Source organism: Canis aureus, chromosome 5 (genome assembly GCF_053574225.1).
Source record: "Canis aureus isolate CA01 chromosome 5, VMU_Caureus_v.1.0, whole genome shotgun sequence".
NCBI lineage: Eukaryota > Metazoa > Chordata > Mammalia > Carnivora > Canidae > Canis > Canis aureus.
Genome location: NC_135615.1, coordinates 724,921 through 748,232, shown reverse-complemented (window position 1 = coordinate 748,232; position 23,312 = coordinate 724,921). Strand labels below are relative to the sequence as shown.

The window sequence follows — 23,312 nt, the reverse complement described above, 5'->3', positions numbered from 1 at the left end:
TCTTTGATTTCAGAGAAAATCATGATAATGTCATTTTATTGAGTTCCAGCTAAAAGACTCTTGTTTTACTTAGGTTTCTCCTCCTCATGAAAAAGAAAAAGGTCTGTTACATGAAAACCGCATGTTGCAAGATGAACTTGCCATGCTAAGACTGGAAATAGACACAATAAGGAATCAGAAGCAGGAAAAGAGGTATTGTGAAGACACTGAAACTGAAAAAGAAAAGAATGACAGTCTTCAAAACGCCATAAAACTGAATGAGGTAACATTAACAAATACAGTATTCCAATCTAGTGGGCAGCTGAATGTTGTGACAACTGAGAATACCATGCTGAACTCTAAATTGCAGGATGAAAAGCTAAACAGAGAAAGACTGGAAGCAAAACTTCAATCATACCGAGCTAGAGTCGCTACAGCTATACAGGATCGTGATCAAAGTCAGGCATCAAAAAGAGACCTAGAACTTGCTTTCCAGAGAGCAAAAGATGAGTGGTGTCATTTACAGGACAAAATGAACTTTGAGATGTCTAACCTAAAAGATAACAATGAGGTGCTTTCTCAGCAACTTTCTGAAGTCGAAAGTAAACTTAATGCCCTAGAAATTGAGCTGCAGTATACAAGAGATGCTCTCAGAGAAAAGACGTTGGCTTTAGAACATTTACAAAGAAACCCAAAACAAACACAGGGTCAGAAGAAGGAAATTGAGCAGAAATCTCAAAACGAACAAGGTAAAGTGAATGAATACATGGGAAAGCATGAATCCTTAGAAGAGAAATTATCTCAACTACAAAGTGAAAATATGTTGCTCCGAGAGCAACTAGATGATGCCTACAGCAGAGTGGAATGTAAAGAAAAGACTATAATTTATCTCAAAGACCAGGTTCAGGTTATTGTAAGAATGGTTCGAGTTGCAGGTGAAAAACGAGCTCTTCAACTGCGAGAAAGAAATAAGGAGTTAATCAATAAATGTAAACAGATAATGGAAAGAGCATTTAGATATGAAGATGAGAAAGAAGAAAGAGAAGTAAGTATTCAGAAAGACAAATATTTTTCAAGCTTCCTATTAGAAAGTTCAAAGTAATGTTTGGTTATGGCTTATTAGTACTATTTTTTTTTTTTTGGAGAGAAATAGTGCACCTGCACCTAAATGGGAGTGGGGCAGATGGAGAGGGAGAGAGAATCCAAAGTGGGCTCTATGCCCAGTGCAGAGCTCCACTTCATGACCCCGAGATCACGACCTGAATGATTATGGGTCAGTTTTGAATCTTCATAACTTGTATCCAGCAAATAAAAATTAGACCTGAAAGGTGCTTTAATTTGAATAAAAATGCACGTCATCTATGAGAAACTTCAAGAGGTTAAGTTATACATTGTTAAAGAAAGGAGTCTGATATTAATAATTTATTGTTAGTACTACTAAAATAGTTTTAATTCTTGTCACCACGTTTTAATACCATGATGAACAGATAAGTGGAAATGCTCATACCTGAGTGTTTTGACCTTGAGGTTCAAATAAGTGGATTACCTTGACAACTAACTCCAGATTTGTCACATGAACTGAAGTGTAGGTGCTGTATCTCAGTACTTTTTTTTGATAGCTTTTTAAGCATTTTCAGTTAGCATACTTTTATTTTTATTTATGTAAATTTAAATGTTTAGTCTCAAATCATTTATTCTTGTGACCTTTTCACTCTTTGAAGGCATCTACTTTTCACTAAATCATAATTTGGGATAACTGGTGACTTAGCAAAGCTGTATTTGATTTCATCTTCCCACCACGGTTTATAATTTAAGCATTTTTCAAATAATTTGCTCATTTCAAAACTCCATTGGTAACTACCATTTGGGCTTAAAATTTTCCAATAGAATTGTATCTTTGTGATTTATTAATTTGGCACTGGATCTCCATTTTCAGGCTACTGAGGGAGGGATGGCAGGATTCTTGTATAGCAGGAGTGGAGTGAGCATGAACAGGGGAGGGATCTCTAGGAGCTGAGGCCAGGAGGGAGGCAGAAGCCAGGTTATGTAGGGGGCTTGAGGGCCATTAGTATGACTTCACATTTGTTCTGAGATAGTAACCTATTGGAAGGATTTGAGCAGAGGATTGAGTATGTGAAGAACTTAGAAGTTAATTTTAGCCTCTAATAAAAAAGAGAGAAAATATTTGATTAATGTAGAATTTACCACTGCTAGTCTCACCTATACAATACCCATTTCTTTTTGAGACTTCAGCAGGCTGGGAAGCTTTGCAAATTCATCAACAAGGAATGGAGAGTGGGGCTGAAATAATTATCTGTGTAACATAATACTGACTAGGCAGGAGGGATAACACTTTTTGTGTCTTTAACTGAATTCACTTAGCAGTGTGTACATTCTAGGAATAAAAGGTGAGTTGATGTATGTGGTGATAAAGTACATACGTTAGAATTATATTATTAACATAATAATAGGATGATTTCTAAAATCAGTAACAGAAGGTCTTATTAGGTAGTTATGAGAGAACTTCAACAAGAACTGGCTGATGCCCTAAAAAAGCAATGTATGTCACAGGCTTCACCGGAGTTATCACATTATCGTATTAATTTAGAAGATGAGGTACAGGATTTAAAAACATTGGATCAAATCGAAAGTCACATATGTATTACATATAACATGTCAACAGTTCCTCTGTAGCTGGTTAAATAATATAAATGTTTTAGGATGCTAATTTCCATGGACCACTTTCTTTTGTATTTTCATTTCAATTTAGCATAATTTTAGTGTCTTCACCATGCACTTATTTATTAAATTCTGACTTTTCATTCTGCTCTCTCTGTGTTCTATGTTTTTCCTTATAGCATTTACCCATTCACAGAAATTGAGGGACTTTTTTCTCCTGCTATACGATTTTTTTTAACGATTTATTTATTTATTTATTTGAGAGAGAGAGAAAGAATGCATGTCCATGCACACTCATGAGTAGGGGGAGGGGCACAGGGAGAGAGAAAGAATCTCCAGGAGATTCCCTGCTGAGTACAGAGCCCCATGCCAGCTTAAACCCACCACCAATGAGATCATGACCTGAGCTGAAATCATGAGTTGGACGCCTAAACCAACTGAGCCACCCAGGTGCCCTAAAAACAATGTTTTCTACTGAGATCTCTATTACCATGATGAGGCGAGCTAGATAAAATCAGAAGATAAGGTTTAACGGAATGTTTCAGAAAATCGTCTTACTTCTCATCTTCACTTTTATTGATGGATATAGACTCTGTACTGATTTCAGGAAAACTTGTAAAGAAAGGTTACGACTAGTGGAACTGAGGCATTTCCTTCATTTTCTTTTCCTTTTATATATTTATTTTTAATATATTTATTTATAAATATTATAAAATATTTATATTTTTAATATTTATATATTAAAATGCATGGAAATATTCAGATGATGTATATAAAGCCAAAAGAGAGAATTAAGAAAATTATCTAGGTCCTGCCATTGACTCTTTTTAAAAGCTTTATTGAGCTATAAATACACCTACCATACAGTTGACCCATTTAACATGTGTTGTTGTCGCTGAGTATATTTATAGGGTTTTGCAACTATCACTGCCATCAGAACATTTTCGTCACCCTGAAAAAAAACCCTTAGCTGTTGCCCTTGACCTCGGGCAACCAGAAGTCTACTTCTTGTCTCCATAGAGTTGCCTATTGTGAATGTTTCCTATAAAGGGAGTCACACCATGTGTGGTCCTTTGCGACTCGCTTCTTTCACTTCCTGTTTTCAGGGTTCGCCTGTGTTCTAGCATCTGTCAGTGCTTCATTTCTTTTTCTGGTCAGACAGTCCTCCATTGTGGGCTAACGCCCTTGTTCATTCATCATTTAATGCACCTTTGGGTTATTTCCACTTTGTGGCCATTAATAATGCTGCTGTGAACATTGGTTTAGTTGTGTGGACATCTGTATTTCTCTGCCATCAGATTTTATCCTTTAAGTTAATTGGGGTGATTTTACCATCTCTCACCCTTTTTTATTTACTCATTCTACCCTTTCTGTCTTTTTAGTTTCCCTTCCTCTTGCCTAATCCTACACTATTGAGTCCTGGCTCATTGTCTCTCATTCTCCATGAGGCTTTCTCTGATTATTGTAACTCCCCCTGAACTTACTTTCTTCACCCGTATTATCTAGTCTGTGCAGACCAGTTTAGTCCTTTATTTTACATGTATTATCTAGTCTGTGCAGACCAGTTTAGTCCTTTATTTTACATTGTTTTTATTTTTTTTCATGAGCGATAATTCTGTCTTCTTATGTACAAATGTATCTAAGAGGGAAAATATTTTATGTGTATGGTACCTGTCCTTGCCTAAATTTGAGAATATCTTAACAGTTTTTAGGATAAAATTAAGTACTTTATACCATAGCAGTAATTTCTGATTGAAACACATTGACATAACAAAGCTGTATTCTAAATGTATTTTAAGCAGTTAAGTGTAAAACTGAAAGCATTTAATCCGATCGGACAAAGTATTCAATCAGATGCTGTTTTTTTCTGATTATGGCAAAACAGTCTAAATATGCCTGCCTTCATTATGCAACCAGAACTGAGATTTACAGAGTTCCAGCACTTTACCAACTATAAAGCTCTGAGGACAGGTTTTTTTTTAAGTTTATTTATTTTATATAATCATTACATCTATTGTGGGGCTTGAACAGGAACTGAAGGTTAACCGTTGGATGTTCTTTTAACTGAGCCAGCGGGTGCCCCTGAGGGCAGCTTTTCTGATATGCCACACCACGGAGCCTTAATCTCTACTCATCAGAGTACTTGCTAAAGCCCTCTAACATAAACAGTTGCTAAGATGAACAATATGAACATAAAATGATTTGGGAACATTGGTTTAGCAAGAGTCCATTATTTCCACGTCAGTGGCTTTACCTTGCCTCTGATGGTCATGTAAGTTATGTATCACTCAGTGTAGGAGTTACTGTTTGCACTGTAGTCCATGAGCATTGTTCACTGAGTAGTATAGAGAGGAGGTAAATTAAAATTATTATAAGTGGAGGAAAGTACCATTGGCTAGTGGAACTTTTGAAAGTTTTTTCTTGAAGATTTAAAAAAAATTAACTTTTGTTTATTTACTCATAAGAGACAGAAAGAGAGGCAGAGACACGGGCAGAGAGAGAAGCAGGCTCCATGCAGGAAGCCTGATGTGGGACTTGATCCCAGGACTCCAGGATCAAGCCTGAGCCAAGTCCCAGTTCAAGTGATACATAACCGCTGAGACACCCAGGCGTCCCTTTTTTTAATATTTTACTTGAGAGAGAGAGAGAGAGAGGGAGAGGGAGAGAGAGAGAGAGAGAACATGAGTGCACAAGCAGGGGGAGGGGCAGAGAGAAAGGAAGAAGCAGACTCCCTGCTGAGCAGGAACCCTGATGTTGGGGTCTCAATCCCAGGACCCCAAAATCATGATCTGAGCCCACAGCAGATGCCTAACTGACTGAGCCACTGAGGCACCTGTAGTGAAAGTGTTTTGAAGTCCTGAGGCTATATCCTGGGCCTTATGCTCCCCATTTGCTACCGCTTTCAGTGGTATGAAGAATGATTTCAATATAACTTGTGTAAGAGACCACTTTCATTGGCCTGCCGTCTGCCTAAAATATCAAATATCATTAGAACGTAAAACACAACAACAATAATAATGCTAATTGCAGACACTTAGAATTTGGTATGTGCCACATACTCTTCTAAGTAGTTTATGTATATTCCCTAATTTAAACTTCCGACTATCACAGTGAGGTAGATACTATTATTAACTTCATTTTACACATGAAGAAACTGAGACACAGAATTTGAAGTAATTTTTCAAGGTCAAACAGCAAATGCCCAGGGGAGCTGGGAATTCAAATCCAGGCATTCTGGTTCCTACAGAGATCCTGCCTCAGAAGCTGTTACTTGAAATATCTGAGTGTCCCTGAAAGCAGCATGTTAACTTGTATAATCACTGGAATGCCCATGGTGATTTGTAAATGTGAATATTTAAAATTATAATTGATGTGGTGCTTGGAATAGAAAACTAGAAAAGTTTACCATAAGGTAATTTCCTGTCTTTCTGCCTTTGAACAATACGTAAATTTGTATGTGTACCTGATAAAATATAATTTAAAAACGTTAGAATGTTGTTTTTTAATACTAGAAGAGTGCTCAGAAAGCTTTTCTGTCAGGGGATTGTAAATATTTTGGGCTTTGCAAGTCATAGGTCTCTATTGTAGCAGTATAATTCTGGGGAAGCCTTAAATCAGTATGTAGAGGAAAATGTGGCTGTGTCCAGTGACATTGTATTTACAAAAACAGATGATGGTGGTTTTATACTAGATTGTCAGTAGTTAAAAGTATTTCTTTTCTTTTTTAGCGACAAGAAGCAAAGGAGTTACAAACAAAGGTTGTAAGGTGCATTCAGAAGTTCAGAGATGACATAAAAAAGTATGCAATTTATTTTAAGATTTTATTTATTCATGAGAGACACAGAGAGAGACAGAGACATAGGTAGAGGGAGAAGCAGCCTCCCTACAGGAAGCCTGATGCAGAACTCAATTCTGGGACTCCAGAATCGTGCCCTGATCCAAAGGGAGGCTCTCAACCACTGAGCCACCCAGGCGTCCCGCAACAGGACAAGTGAAAGCAGCACAGAAAATAACTTGAGTATTTATAAAGCAGATAAGTAGTATAGTATGAGAAATATATCCATTATGATAAATACATCGTTGTTTAGCTGGGTAAAAATATCAGCTTTGTGGGATTTTGAAATGCATAATTTTTGCTTACGATCCTTTTTTTTTTCTTTTTTGCTTACGATCTTTAAATTTTGTACATTAACCCCAAAACACAACCAGAAAAATGGCACAATTGCCAAATCTACTTTTTAAATTTCTAAGAATTTATGTAAGACCTTTAGATGTTTGTTTAGAAATTATGTGGTATGTTTAAAATTTGTGTCTGAGAATAAATATTTTAAAATATGCATTTTAGGCTTGAAGTTGAAAATGCCGAGTTAAAAGTTACAGTCAAGGAGCAAGCAGGCCAAATTGAACAGCTTCAGAAAGACCTGTTAAGTTCAAGTTCGGTAAGTCAGTCTCTTAATTTCTGTCCTAAGGAGAAGGAATTTTTATATCTCTAGTAGTAGTGTATAAGAACATTTTGGATAATATGAAAATTCTCACTCATAAAAATATTTATTATATTCATATGGTTGCTATTTAACTACTCTTGGTATAATTCCTCTTTATAGATAAAGTTGACTGAATGCATAAATTAATCATTTTTGTAGTAAGATTTTAATAAAAAGGATTGTGATAGCCTAAGCAAAACAGTATTTTATATATATATATATCACATTTTGTTTATCTGTCAGTGATCATTTGGGTTTTTCTACCTCTTAGCTATTGTTGGTAATGCTGCTATGAATATTGGTATACTAATGTCTGAGTCCCTGCTAATATTTTTCAATATGTTTAAAATTCCCCAAACTTTGAGTAATAATTTGATCTTGAATGCTGACTTTCTCTTGTAATCTCAACCCTTCACTGAGATTTTGAGAATGAATTACTTTACTAATAATTTGTGGTGATTTGTAATTACAAATTGGTAGTGTGTTGCCTTCATTAAGAATGACTACGAGGGGGATCCCTGGGTGGCTCAGTGGTTTGGTGCCTGCCCTGGGCCCAGGGCATGATCCTGTAGTCCCCGGATTGAGTCCCACATGGGGCTCCCTGCATGGAGCCTGCTCCTCCTCTGCATGTGTCTCTGCCTCTGTGTGTGTGTGTGTGTGAGTGTGTTTGTGTGTGTCTCATAAATAAATAAATAGAATCTTAGAAAAAAGCAGAATGACTACTAGGTAATTATGCAAACATTTTTCTCAAAGGGATGTAGTTTTCTCCTTGTTGGATTTTGTAAAGGAAAAGAGATGCCAGTGAAAAAGTAGAAATGACTGCTCAGTCAGGGCCTTAGAGAGTAACCTAGTGCTCCTAGCATTCATTGCAAGTTCAGAAACGAATGTTTTTCTATTACCTTGAGTTAATCATACTTTCAGAGATTTAACAGTCCAATCTCAGAAAAGATTAATGTGCAATCCAGGACTCCAGTTTATTGATAGGTAGTGAAAACTATATAACCATTTATAAGCAGTACAGGATTATCGTGCCATTCATACCGTCCTTTGTAGGAGTGGCTACCAATGATTTAAGATGAGAAGATTGCTTTGGGACTTCTAAGTTGGAACTATGAGGTAGATGGACCTACAACTAGTTTCTGTCAGTGACATAAGTTAGGTACATGCAAATTTCATTAAACAATCATACCTATCAGGGGAACTAGCACATTCTGTTGACTGGTCCTTTCTGTGGCCAAAGAAACATCGAAAAAAACTTTTTTTCCTGACTTCATATAAAACTGCTCAAGTTGCTTTACTGTACTTTTCATGCAGTTAACTTGACAAGGAGTCTTCTCTCTGACTGAGAGTGCCATGAGTTGTCCCCCTACAATATCACACAGGAATCTATTAGGAAGCCACCACATATTACAGAGTTTGTAAGAATATCCATAGATAATTCTGCATATTCCTATAGAAATGAATTAGGGTTATGGTATAAAATGATTAGCCACTTTAAGCTTACCCTATAAAATAAAAACTTAAATAGCTTTCCAGCAACTTAGTTCATAGCCCTAATTTCTCTAGAAGGTTCTCACCTCATGAATCCCCAGGACAGAGACTACATCTGTGTTAAGATATTTCATGGACACCATTTTGAGGTGAAGAAATATGGATTGGGAAGAAGAGTTAGCTCTAGCTGACTTAAGCCTCTGAAGAAAATAGTCAAGTATGTGTCTGAAAAGAACTTAGAAGAAGACTTCCGTAAGTTCACGTCTCTATGGAATAGGAAAGTATTCAAAAGGAAACAAAGGCAAACCGTTCATAATCCAACCCTTGGGAAGAACTTTTGCATTATTTTTTTTTGAACTTTTGCATTATAAAAGAAAAGCAAGACAAAGTACAATGGTCAGCATCCTGAGGGTAAAGGTGCCCCCCCCCCCAGATTAAAAAATAATACACTGGGATCCCTGGGTGGCACAGCGGTTTGGCACCTGCCTTTGGCCCAGGGCGCGATCCTGGAGACCTGGGATCGAATCCCACGTCGGGCTCCCGGTGCATGGAGCCTGCTTCTCCCTCTGCCTGTGTCTCTGCCTCTGTGTGTGTGTGTGTGTGTGTGTGTGTGTGTGTGTGTGACTATCATAAATAAATTTTAAAAAATTAAAAAAAAATACACTCGGGATGCCTGGGTGTCTCTCTCATTAAGCGTCTGCCTTCAGCTCAGGGCATGATCCTGGAGTCCTGGGATGGAGTCCTCCATGGGGCTCCCTGCATGGAGCCTGCTTCTCTCTCTACCTGTCTCTTTGCCTCTCTCTCTCTCTCTCTCTCTCTGCCTCTCTCTCCCTGCCCCCCCGCCCTCTCCTTCCGTACCTCTCATGAATAAATAAATGAATAAATAAAATCTTTAAAAAATAACTCAAAGTAATCCCAAAAAGAGTCAAGATAAAATGTACAAGATTAACTGTGTGAGGTGCCTGTGTGGCTCAGTGGGTTAAACATCTACCTTAGGCTCAGGTCATCACCTCAAGGTCCCAGAATCGAGTCCTGTATACATCAGGCTCCCTCTGCAGCAGGGAGTCTGCTTCTCACTCTGTATCTGCTCCTCTCCCCATTCATGCTCTCTCTCTCTCAAATACATAAATTAAAAAAATATATAAAAATAACAGATTAGTTAACTAGAAAGGTAATGCACATCAGGTAACAGGTATTGAATGTGTGGTTGAAAATATTGTCTATGAGGAACTAGAAGGAAGATGGAAGCATACACATGACCTCAGTAAATGGGTCAAGGCTGAAAGTATAGAATAGAGCATCTGGTTTTGAAGCCTTGGGATTTGGAGAACTCTGAGAGGATGTGAAAAAGAGGAATAGCAAGGGTCCAAGGACTGAATGTCAGCGTTTGCTGTCATTTAGAAATGAAATGGGATTAGAAGAGCAGAGGGAAGATGTGGCATTGTTTTCAGCTGCTGCTGAGAAGTAAAGCAGGATCAGGACTTGTAAAAACAGATCCTTGATGATTGTCAAAACTTTTTAGTGGAATTCCAGGATTGAAAGTCAGATTTTAGTGTAAAAGACGCGATGAAAAGATGAATCTGTGGCTGAGATGACACATTAAAGAATGTTCGAGTCCAGTGAAAGGGGAAAAGCAAGATGATCGAAAATGCTGCAAGAGTAAGGAAACGTTTTTATAGAATATTGGGAAGCCTTGAATTTTATTTAGAGAGAAAAGTGGTCAATAGAAAAGAAGACATTGAAATCTTGCAGAGAAATGTTTGAAATGCTTGCAGAGAAGGAGAGTATCTCATCCTAAAGTCAGATGATCATCAAAATTATAATGGGGACAGTATGGGAATTTTTCAGAGACTGTATCTTAAGCTGTGATCTCACAAAACCCAGAGTATCTTAAGACATTGGTGAAACTGCTTCTAGGACATCTCTAGAAACTCAGATGTAAGTATAGCCACCTTAAAGATTTTTTCATTAATGTGGATTAAAAACCTCTGTATTTCCCAAGTAAATTTTGGCAATTTAAATTCTAGAAACAAAAATGATGAAAATATAAACTCAGTTGAAGCTGTTTTAACAAACATCCTTATTTTTGAGATTTCTTTTCATTGACATTTGGTTCATAACCTACATTTTATATGTATTTTATAAACCTGTCTAAACACATATTACTCATGGATTCATGAGAAATAGCATTTTATAAAAGAAGAAGGAGTCTCTTGATTTTTGAAACTAATGTTCTTAAAAAATTGTTTCCAAAGTGTGGTGATGAAAAGGAAAACCTAAAGAAATGTATGGAGTTAAAACAGCCTTTGCAGTTCAGGTTGGATCAAGAAGTGAAGAAAAATGAGGAATTGGAAAAAGAGAATACTGGGTAAGACTAATATTTCACATCACTTTAACCATTAATTAACTAATTTATCTGTAATTGTAGTTTATAAAAACCTAAATAGAAATTCTTGCCAAAATACTACATTTACTCTTCCGTGATTCCTTAAATAATAACAACAATGCCTTTGACATATATTGTCAACTGCGCTTTTCATTGTCCACCGTGAATTTTTTCTGCAAGATATCTTTGTTCTTAGGTAATCTTTCCTTTTAATAGTGTTCTTTTCTTAGAGCAGATATCCTAATCTCTAAAAACTTAACTGTGTCATATAACAACATCAAAAGTTATCTTGGATTTGCTTGTATTTCTTTTTATTTTATATTATTTATTTGAATTCAAATTAATTAACTTATAGTGTAATATTAGTTTCAGAGGTAGAGTTCAGTGATTCATCAGTCTTATGTAACACCCAGTGCTCATGCCATCACGTGCCCTCCTTAATCCCCATCAGGCAGTTACCCCATCGCCCCCAATCCCTTCCCCTCCAGCAACCCACAGTTTGTTTTCTAGTATTGAGTGACTTATGGTTTGTGTCTCTTTCTGATTTCATCTTGTTTTACTTTTCCTTCCCTTCCCCTATGCCCAGAGCCAAAGGCCTACTCTCAGCCACTGAGCCACCCAGGGGTCCCAAGATTTCATTATTTATTGGCTGAGTAATATTCTGTTCTCTCTCTCCCTCCCTCTCTCTCTCTCTCTCTGTCCAATAAATAAATAAATATGATTATTTATTTATATCACACCTTCTTTATACATACCTCTTTCAAAGAACATTGGATCTCCTAGTTTGGCTATTGTGGATATTTACTGGTATAAACATATGGGTGCAGGTGCCCCTTTGGATCCTGACCAAAGTGATCTTTGGGATTCATACCTTCTAGTGCAATTGCTGGGTTTTACATAGGTAGCTCCTTTTTCAACTCTTTGAGGAACCTCTGGTACTGATTTCCAGAGTGGCTGCACCAGGTTGCATTCCCACCAACATCGTAAGAGGATCCCCCTTTCTCTGCATTCCTGCCAACATCTGTCATTTCCAGACTTGCTAATTTTGGACATTATGAAAGGTGTGAGGGGGAAACTCACCGTGGTTTTGATTTGTATTTCTCTGGTGCCAACTGATGTTGAGCATGTTTTCATGTGTCTGTTGGCCATATGTATGTCTTCTTTGGAGACATGTCCTTTCATTTCTTCCCATTTCTTCATTGGGTTATCTTTCTTTGGGTGTTGACTTTGATTAGCTCTTTATAGACTTTGCATACCAGCCTTTTATCTGATAAGGCATTTGCAAACACCTTCTGCCATTCTGTCAGTTGTCTTTTGGTTTTGTCAACTGTTTCCTTGCTGCGTAAAAGCTTTTTATCTTGATGAAGTCTCAGTAGGTCATTTTGGCGTCTGGTGACATGTCTAGCAAGAAGTTGCTGCAGCCAAGGTCACAGAGGTTGCTGGCTGTGTTCTCCTCTAGGATTTTAATGGATTCCTATCTTACATTTGGGTGTTTCATCCATTTTGACTCTATTTTTGTGTATGGTGTAAGAAAATGGTCCAGTTTTATTCTTCTACATGTGGTGGTCTGATTTTCCCACACCATTTGTTGAAGAGACTGCTTTGTCTCCATTGGATTTTCTTTCCAGTATTGTTGAAGAGGAGTGGACCATAGAGTTGAGGGTCCACTTCTGGATTTACTCTTCTGGGCCATTGATTGACATGTCCGCTTTTGTGCCAGGACCATACTGTCCTGTTGATCACAGCTTTGCAATGGAGCTTAAAGGCTGGCTTCTAATGCCACCAGCTTTGGCTACGTTTTTCAACATACCTTTGGCTATTCGGGGTCTTCTAAGGTTCCAAAGAAATTTTAGTATTATTTACTCCAGCTGTATGCAAAGAAGTTGGGGGCAGCCCAGGTGGCTCAGTGGTATAGCTCTGCCTTCAATCCAGGGTGTGATCCTGGAGACCCAGGATCGAGTGCCACGTTGGGCTCCCTGCATGGAGCCTGCTTCTCCCTCTACCTGTGTCTCTGCCTCTCTCTCTCTCTCTCTCTCTCTCTCTCTCTGTGTGTGTCTAATGAATAAATAAATAAAAAATCTTAAAAAAAAAGTTGGTAGTATTTTGATAGAGATTGCATTGAATGTAGAGATTGCTCGAGCTTGCATAGACATTTTAACAATATTTGTTCTTCCAATCCATGAACATGGAATGATTTCAGTTCTTTATGATTTCTCAATTTCTTTCCAGAATGTCCTGTCTTCTTCAGAGTACAGATCCTTGTCTCTTTGGGTGGGTTTATTCCAAGGTATCTTATGGTGTTTAGTGCAATGGTAAATGGAATTGACTCCTCAGTTTCTCTTTCTTCCATCTCATTGTTAGTGTATAGAAATGCAACTGATTTCTGTGCATGGATTTCCTATCCTGCTGCTTTGCTGAATTCAGGAAAGGGTCCTAACAATGTTGGCGTAGAGTCTTTTGGGTTTTCCACATAGGATATCATGTCCTCTGAGAAAAGTGAGAGTTTGAGTTCTTTTCTGATTCAGACGCCTTTTTATTTCTTTTTGTTGTCTAAATGCTGAGGCTATGTCGAACAACACTGGTTGTCCAGAGAGTGGACCTCCCTGTTGTGTTCCTGACCTTAGCGGCAAAGCTCTCAGTTTTTCCCCATTAAGAATAGCATCGGGTGTGGGCTTTTCGTAGATGGCTTTTATGATATTGAGATATGCTCCCCTCCTCCCTGCACTGTGAAGAGTATTGATCCGGAAAGGGTGCTGCACTTTGTCAACTGCTTTTTCTGCATCTCTTGAGAGGATCCTATGGTTCTTATCCTTTCTTTTATTTCTGTAGTGTATCACATTGATTCATCTGCAGATGTCGAATCACCCTTGCAGCCCAGGCATAAAACCCACTTGGACATGGTGAATCATCCTTTAATGTACTGTTGAATCCTCCCAGCCAGTGTCTTGTTGAGAATTTTGGCATCCGTGTTCATCAGGGATATTGGAGTGTAATTCTCCTTTTGGGTGGGGTCTTGCTCTGGTTTTGCGATCAGAGTAATGTTGGCCTCACAGAGAACACTGGAAGGTTTCCCTTCCATTACTAATTTTTATAAACAGCTCCGAAGAATAGATTAATTCTTCCTGGAATGTGTGGTAGAATTCTCCTGGGAAGCCTCCTGGTCCTGGACTCTTGGTTGTTGGCAGATATTTGATGACTGCTCCCATTTCCTTGCTGGTTATGGGTCTGTTCAGGTTTCCTGTGTCTTCCTGTTTCAGTTTTGATAGGAAGGGATCCATTTCTTCCAGATTGCTTACTTTGTTGGCATATAGTTGCTCAGAATGTGTTCTTATAGTTGTCTATATTTCTCTGGTGCTGGTCGTGATCTGTCTTCTTTCATTCACGATCTTATTTCTTTGGGTCCGTTCTCTTTTTGATATGTCTGTCCAGGGGTTTATTGATCTTATTCTGTCAAAGAACCAGCTCCTGATTTCATTGATGTGTTCTACTGTTCCTTTGGTTTCTATTTCATTGATTTCTGCTCTGATCTTTATGAATTCTCTTCTCCTGCTGGTTTTAGGTTTTAATCTTCTGTTCTTTTCCAGCTCCTTTAGGTGTAAGGTTAGCTTGTGTACTTAGGACCTTTCTCATTTCTTGAGAAAGACTTGTATTGCTATATACTTCCTTCTTAGGATGACCTTTGCTACGTCCCAGATGTTTTGAGCAGTTGCGTTTCCATTTTTGTTTGTTTCTATGAGGTTTTTAAAACTGTGCTTTTATTCCCTGGCTTGATTCTTTAACCTCCGTGTATTTGAATTCTTTCCAAATTTCCTCTTGTGATCAAGTTTCAGTTTCAAAGCATTGTGGTCTGAAAGTATGCAGGGAATGATCCCAATCTTTTGGTATCAGTTGAGACCTCATTTATGACCCAGTACGTGATCTAGTATGGAACATGTTCCATGTGCACCCGAGAAGAATGTGTATTCTGTTGCTGTAGGATGGAATGCTCTGAAGTTATCTGTGAAGTCCATTTTGTGCAGTGTGTCATTCAAAGCCCTTGTGCCCTTGTGGATCTTCTGCTTAGATGATCTGGCCGTTACAGTGAGTGGTGTGTTAAAGTGCCTACTATTATTGTATGACTATCAATGTGTTCCTTTAATTTTGATATTAATTGGTTCATAAGGGGGTCTGGGTGGCTCAGTCGGTTAAGCCCTTGCCTTTGGTCAGGTCATGTTCTCAGGGTCCTGGGATGAAGCCCTCATCAGGCTCCCTGTTCAGTGGGGAGTCTGCTTCTCCCTCTCCTGCTGCCCATGCTTCTGTTCTCTCTCTGTGTCAAATAAATAAATAAATGAAATCTTAACAGAAAATCGGTTTATATAGTTGGCTGCTCCTACTTTAGAGGCATTAAAACTTATAATTGTTCAATTTTCTCTTTGGATAGACCATTTAATTATGGCATAGTGTCTTTCTTCATCTCTTAATGCAGTCTTTGGTTTAAAATACAACTTGTCTGATATCAAGATTGCCACCTCAGTTTTTTTTTAATGTCCTTTAATATGATAAAATGGTTTTCCACCCCCTCACCTTCAATCTGGGGTTTTCTTTGTGTCTAAAAATGAGTCTCTTACAGATAGCATATCGATGGGTCTTGCTTTTTTTTTTTTTTTTAATCCACTGGGATACCCTGTGTGTTTTGGTTGGGGCATTTGGCTTGTTTACATTCAGAGTAACGATTGAAAGATATGGATGTAGTGCCATTGTATTACGTGTCAAGTCTGTGTTTTGGTGTACTGTGTCTGTTCCTTTCTGGTCTGTGTTATTTTTGGGCTCTCTGTTTTCTTAAAGGTTCCCCTTGCAGGGCTGTTTTAGGGATCACAAATTCTTTTAGTTTCTGTTTGTGCTGGAAGCTTTTTATCTCCCCTTGTATTTTGAATGAGAGCCTTGCTGGATAAAATTCTTAGCTGTAGATTCTTCTCATTGAGCACCCTGAGTATATCATGCCAGCTCTCTCTGGCCTGCTATCTCTTTGGATAGATCCGCTGCCAGTTGAATATTTCTCTCCTTCTTGGTTCAGGGCCTCGTGTTCCAAGCTGCTTTCAGGATTTTCTCTTTGGGTCTGAAATTTGCAAGCTTTGCTTGGAGATATTGACCTATTTTTTATTGATTTTGAGGAAGGTTCTCTGTGCCTCCTGGCACTTGAGTGCCTGTTTCTTTCCCCAGATGAGGGAAGATCTCTGCTATAATTTGCTCAAATATGCCTTCTGCCCCCTCCTTCCCCTCTTTTTCTGGGATCCCCATTATTCTAACATTGTTTTGCTGTGTGGTACGAATCATCTCTCAAATTCTCCTGTCATAGTCCAGTGGTTGTTTCTCTCGCTTTTCCTCAGCTTCTTTATTCTCCATTGTTTTGTCTTCTATATCACTACTTCTCTGTGAAGCCTCATTTATCCTAGCAGTTAGAACCTTCATTTTTGATTGCATCTCACTAAGATTAGCCTTTTTTATCTCAACTTGATTAGATATCAGTTGTTTTATTTCTCCAGAAAGGCATTCTCTAGTGTCCTCTGAGTGTCTCTTAAGCCCAGCTATTATCTTGATGGTCATTATTCTGAACTCTCGCTCCAGCCTCTTCCTTCTATCCATGCTGATTAGGTTCTGGGCAGTCAGTACTACCTCTTGTTCTCTTTGTGGCGGTGAGTTTTTCCATCTTGTCATTCTGTCCAGAGAAGAAGAGATGAGTGAGAGAACAGAATAGAAAAATATCAAGAATGACCCCAGATAAATACATGCTAAACAAATCAGAAGAGACCCGAAGCCAATTTAAAGGTTAACAAAGGAGATAATAGAATTAGAGAGATCAAGAGAGCAGAGCAGTACACCGATACTATGTGAATTTTGGTCTTTTTGTTAGGAAATTGCATCCCCAAATGGTTAAGAGGAAACCTTGTATATATACAAAAATAAAATTAAATACAAGGAAAGTCTAGAATGTAAGTGTAAAAATGGAAATTAAAAGTCAAAATAAAAAGGATATTATCAGAGATCCCTGGGTGGCGCAGTGGTTTTGCGCCTGCCTTTGGCCCAGGGCGTGATCCTGGAGACCCGGGATCGAATCCCACGTCGGGCTCCTGGTGCATGGAGCCTGCTTCTCCCTCTGCCTATGTCTCTGCCTCTCTCTCTCTGTCTTTTTTCTCTCTCTCTTTTCTCTCTCTCTCTCTCTCTGTGACTATCATGAATAAATTTTTAAAAAAGGATATTATCACCCAGTTGAACAGAACTGAGCAATATACCATATCCTATGTCTTTTTGTTAGAGAAATATATCCCAAAGGAAAAACAAGCAGGACTTACATGTATATAGAAATAAAATTAAGTACGGTGAAAGAATAGAATGTAACTCTGAAGGTGAAAGTTAACCAAGACTTGCAAAAAGTGGTCACTTTTCTATTTGTAGAAATGCTGCAATTCTTTCCTTAGATGTCTGGTTGATTTCACAGGTGTTCAGAATGATTTGAAAGCTCTCTGGCTGAATTTCTGGGATCAGACAAAACTATGTTCTCCTCTTGCTCTGCCATCTCTGACTCAAGTGGCTTACATTTTCTTCCTGCGTTTTCTAGTTATAAAATATGTCATTCATACAAAAATACATGTCTGACTTCATGAAGAATAAAATGAGCAACTTCACTACTCAGATTTTTAAAAAAGTCTTTCCGATGTCTCTGAAGCTCCCACCTGGCTTCCTTTCTGCTTATTTGCTGAGTATTTAAGTTTTGCTCTGATCCGCCAAAACTTTTCTGTCATTCAACTTTGTTTCTCTGCATTGTTTGGCATCCTTCACTTTCCTAAGAATGTACTAGCCAAGGTATTAGATTTTTGTTTAAAACAGTCTCATAGGCCATCATCATACATTCTCTCTCTGCTGATTTCCTTTCTTCTAAAGCTCTGCCTCTTCCTTCTTCCTCTGAATTCAAACTTTATAAATATTTTTCTTTCCTGTTTCTCTTTCTGTTTTGAATGATCTCCTTTGATGTTTTTTGTCTGTATTTTCTTTCCTTCTTTTAGACTGGGGTAGGTGGGTACCAAAATGTATTTTTGTGTCTTTATAAAACATTAATAGATGAGGATGCTTTTCTTCCTCACCGTGGATTACTAGCCTCTACTACCTAATAATAGATTAATTTTTATATTCACATACTGAAAATAGATATTAATAATAACTTACAAGAACTCTTAATATAGTTACCCTGTTAACCCTTCAACTGCCATATGTGTCATAAAAATCTTTTCCATATTTTTTTACTTAGCAATGTAATTTAGTTGGTATTCTCTCAAACAATGAGAGATTGGAACAAATGAGATATCATAAGTATAGATTTGTTTATGTGATAGAACATATTATCTATTTAAATAAGTATTAAATATTTCTTCTTAAAGGACCTGACTTACTCATTCTATACCTTCTGCAGGCTTAAGAACCACTTAATAAACATGTTAAGAAGGATATTAAGTAAATATGAAAATGGAGAGCTTCCTTTCTATGGAGATTTAAAAACCAGTCAAACGGAAATGGAAATTCAGATTAATATGCTAAGACAGAAGGTAATTTTTAATTAGTTTTGGGACTCTAAAATCATTGGGAAATAAATCCCTCTGTGCTTTGAGCAGTAAAATACAGATTTTCCTAGTAATCTTACATACTTGATATATATTTTTGGTAATAACTTTATTGAGATATAATGAACATAAGATGCATATTCAGGGATCCCTGGGTGGCGCAGTGGTTTGGCGCCTGCCTTTGGCCCAGGGCGCGATCCTGGAAACCCCGGATCGAATCCCACGTCGGGCTCCCGGTGCATGGAGCCTGCTTCTCCCTCTGCTTGTGTCTCTGCCTCTCTCTCTCTCTCTCTCTCTATGTGACTATCATAAATAAATAAAAAATTAAAAAAAAATTAAAAAAAAAAGATGCATATTCAAAGACTACCACAATCCATTTTAGAACATTTTGTCACCGTAAAAATAAACCCTATGCCCTTTAACTGGCACGTCATGCTAGTTTCCCCCTCCCTATTCTTCTTAGCCATAGGTAGTCACCGTTCTAGTCTCTGTCTCTATCGATTTGCTGCTGATTTTGGACAGGTCATCTCAATGGAATCACCAAATATTTGATCCTTTGTGACTGCCTTCTTTGGTTTAGCATGTTTTTAGATTTATTTTGTGCCATGTGTCAGAACTTTATTATTTTTTTATTTCTGAATACTATCCCACCATATGGACAGCCCACGTTTTATTTATGTATTTATCATTTGGTGGACGTTTGAGCTGTTACACTTTTTGGCTGTTGTTAATAATGCTGTTGTGAATACGCATGTACAAGCTTTTGCGTGAACATTTCACTTCTCTTGGGTATATACTTATAAATGGAATTGTTAGTTCATATGTTAAAGGACCTTTAACATTTTTGGTTTAAACCTTTTGAGGAACTGCCAGACTATTTTCCAAACTGGCTGCACCATTTTACATTTATGTCACCAGTGTTTGAGGATTCTCATTTTCCCTGATTCTTGTCAATGTTTGTCATTATCTGTTGTTTTTGTTATAGCTATTCTATTGGGTGTAAAATGACACGTTGTAGGGGTATTTTCATTTGTTTCAAATTTTTATTTGAATTCTCGTTAGTTGACATATCATGTAATCTTGGTGTCAGGAGTAGAATTTAGTGATTCCTCACTTAAATACCCAGTGCTCATCAGTACAAGTGCCTTCCTTAATACCCATCACTCATCTAGTCCCCCCTGCCCACCTCGACAGCAACACTTAGTTTATTCTCTATGGTTGAGAGTCTCTTATGGTTTGCCTCTCTTTCTCTCCTTTTTTTCCACCTTCCCCTATGTTCATCTGTTGTTGGCTTTTTTTTTTTTCTTAATTCCACATAGGAGTGAAATCATATGGTATTTGTCTTTCTCTGACTTATTTCACTTAGCATAATACACTTGTTGAGTTCCATCTGTCTTGTGGTTTTAATTTGCATATTTCTTAGAACTAGTGATGTTGAGCATCTCACTTTATATGTGGTCATTATTCATTTCTATATCTTGCTTAAAGAACTAATCATTTATTTTGCCCATTTTTATATTGGACTGTCTTTTCATTATTGTAAGAGTTCTATCTATATCCTAACTACAGACCCCTTATCAGGGATATGATTTTCAAATATTTTATTCATCACCTTGCCTTTTCACTTTTGCTTGATGGTTACATTTGAAGCATAGAAGCTTTTATTTTTTAGATTTTGATGAAATCCTTAATCTGTTTCTGTCTTTTGATGCCATATTTAAGAAACTGTTGCCAAATGCAATCACGAACATACACACCTGTTTTTTCTATGAGTTTTATAATTTTAGCTCTTAATATTTCTTTTCTTTTTTTTTAATATTTTTTTTTCAATTTTTATTTATTTATGATAGTCACAGAGAGAGAGAGAGAGAGAGGCAGAGACACAGGCCGAGGGAGAAGCAGGCTTCATGCACCGGGAGCCCGATGTGGGATTCGATCCCGGGTCTCCAGGATCGCGCCCTGGGCCAAAGGCAGGCGCCAAACCACTGTGCCACCCAGGGATCCCTAGCTCTTAATATTTCATGTTAAGTTTGTACATATGTTGTGAGGTAGAGGTCTAATTTTATTACTTTGTGTGTGGATATCCATTTGTCTCAGTACCATTTGTTAAAAAGACTATTCTTAATCCATTTTAGTGTCTCGACACCCTTGTTGAAAATCAATCCACCATAATTTGAGAGTTTTTTTTTTTAATTTTTTTATTTATTTGTGATAGTCATAGAGAGAGAGAGAATGAGGCAGAGACACAGGCAGAGGAGAAGCAGGCTCCATGCACCGGGAGCCCGACGTGGGATTCGATCCCGGGTCTCCAGGATCGCGCCCTGGGCCAAAGGCAGGCGCCAGACCGCTGCGCCACCCAGGGATCCCCTTATAATTTGAGAGTTTATTTTTAGATTCTCAATTCTAATACATTGACCTATATGTCTATCCTTAGGCCACTACCAAATCAAATTTTATGAGAATTCTTTCCTAGTCCTCTTGCAAATTACCACTCATTTATATTACAATTATGTAATAAGTCAATGTAGTAGAACCTAACTTTACTCCTGTAGAGACTTATACTTTTTGAAGGAGCCTTTTGCCAGCTTATGTCTTGCTGACTACCTGACACAATGAGAAGCCAGGCTCAAAAAGATAGAGTCCCGTTTCTCTTCTCCAGTAATACCTGTAGTTTCTCACTCAGTGCCTCCCGCATCCATTTCCATCGTCTTGGTTGTAGGATCCACTGTCTACTATGTACTTCGTTGTGTTTTATTAACTTGTTATAATGCATAGACTCACCCATAGATTTCACCATCTAGGATATAAAGGATTAACTCTGGGTTATCAGCCTTCCTGTTTGGAAGTCTTGCTAATCCATCATCTTAAAGTTCACAATTAGATACTCTTTTGACCTGGTTCTTGTGCATACAAGACTGGCGCCGATCCTGTTCTTGGCACAGATCCTACATTCTTGGAAAACAGAGTTGCCTGTATCCATCTTCTTTTACTGAAATAGAAAGATATGCATAGCTGTACTTTGATAGGTCAATACGTAATTAATAGAATAAACATTTCATTACATTATGTCAAGAATACACCTGTAAAATATCTTGTTGCATTTAATTGAATTATCAGGGAAGCCCGGGTCCTCAGTGGTTTAGCACTGCCTTCAGCCCAGGGCGTGATCCTGGAGACCCAGGATTGAGTCCACGTCAGGCTCCTTTCATGGAGTCTACCTCTCTCGCTGCCTGTGTCTCTGCCTCTGTCTCTCTGTGTGTGTGTCTCATGAATAAATAAATTAAATATTTTTAAAAACAATCAAATTATCAGAGACAAATAGTAGGCGAGCAATTTGAATCACAAAAAAATTTCAAAGTGAACCTATATGATATGGAGAAGCATTCTAGTACGATATAAAGATGAGATAGTCTTACTACCTTCCCTGAAAAATAAGCTTGCAGTAAGATAAAGGAGAAATTATATTTAATTTAAGTGTGCCAAAGGACAATACATTTGTTTCGCTAATGAAAAGATTAGAAATTATTCCATAACGTTCTCCTTATGTCATCACTGATGAAGGGAGAATGAAGATTATTGATTTAAAAGCACTCAATGCTGCCTTTCTTTTAGAATTGCAGTTACTTGAATTCAGATAAAAGGTTCCGTTTTGCTTATTAAACTTTTACTAGTTGTTCAGCTGTTATACTTCAAATCACATGTCTCTCTGCTTGCCAGTCGTTTTTCTCCCCTAACATGAGGGGAAATTTAAAAGAGGAGTTCTTGTCTAGTTTTAATAATTTGTAATTGAAGGGATTCTTTAGAAAAAATGTCTTAGAGAAAGGAAGATGGTGGCAGGGTAGGAGGAGCCTAGACTCACCTCATCCCACTAATACAACTAGATACCTATCAACTCATCCTACATACCCCAGAAATCTACCTGAATACTGACAGAACAAAGGTCACAACTAAAGAGAGAGAAGAGGCCACTTTAAAGAAAGTCGGAAGTACAGAGATATAGTTTAGAAGAGAAAGAGATCCTATCTGCAGCAGATGGGAGGGAGTAGTGGTCCCAGCGAAGGGCAGGAGAGAACACCTGGGAATGCACGTAGCCACTGGCTTGGAAAAGGAGAGTGGCTGAATTTCCTGAGTTCTTGCAACTATGGAGGGCTTAAAGCCTGGAATTTTAAAGGTTATTGGGCTTGGCTATGGTAGAATGTGTAGGGCACTATACTTGGAGAGAGGCACACAGAACAGAAGCAGCTGGCTGGTGCCATTTCCCTCCCCTGGCCCTGAGCACAAACACAGAGCCACCTGTGGGAATCAGTGCCACTCTGACACCAGCTGCCTAACTTGCTTACACCAGCCACCACCCGTTTGCACTCCAGGGGAACTGCCCTTTTGAATCATGCTTGCCTCAGTTCCAGCACAGCAAGCCCTTCCCCCAGAAGACCAGTACAAACCCCTGCGGACACCATGTGTCCTGACCAGAGTTTTGCAGGGTCTCAGTTCCAGTGGACTGTGACAGGTCTCATTTCGCAAGCTAGTTCAAACCCGCTAGATTCAGGCCAAGTACCAAACACTGCCCACAGCAGATACTGAGAGCCTATCTCTCAGATGACTGGCCTGAGGGATAGAGGAGCCAGAACCCAGTAGCAGAGTGCATGCCGCACACCCTGGAGACCCTCCCTCAAGCACCAGGCCCTGGGCACTACGGGACCA

At 38.3% G+C, this 23,312-nt stretch overlaps 1 protein-coding gene across 13 annotated transcripts in view; it reads left to right on the top strand.

The window, feature by feature from the left end:
* The window catches only part of LOC144313594 (ankyrin repeat domain-containing protein 26-like), a 149,958-nt gene that overhangs the window by 75,877 nt on the left and 50,769 nt on the right, over positions 1-23,312 (top strand). For 6 of the 13 annotated variants that reach the window (XM_077896526.1, XM_077896518.1, XM_077896520.1 and 3 more), the window contains exons 16-20: positions 74-1,024; positions 6,387-6,457; positions 7,004-7,097; positions 10,889-11,001; positions 18,464-18,596. In XM_077896526.1, coding sequence (XP_077752652.1) covers positions 74-1,024; positions 6,387-6,457; positions 7,004-7,097; positions 10,889-11,001; positions 18,464-18,596 — 1,362 coding nt within the window. The remainder of the gene's footprint in view (positions 1-73; positions 1,025-6,386; positions 6,458-7,003; positions 7,098-10,888; positions 11,002-18,463; positions 18,597-23,312) is intronic. The other 7 variants (XM_077896527.1, XM_077896524.1, XM_077896528.1 and 4 more) reach the window with 5 other exon arrangements.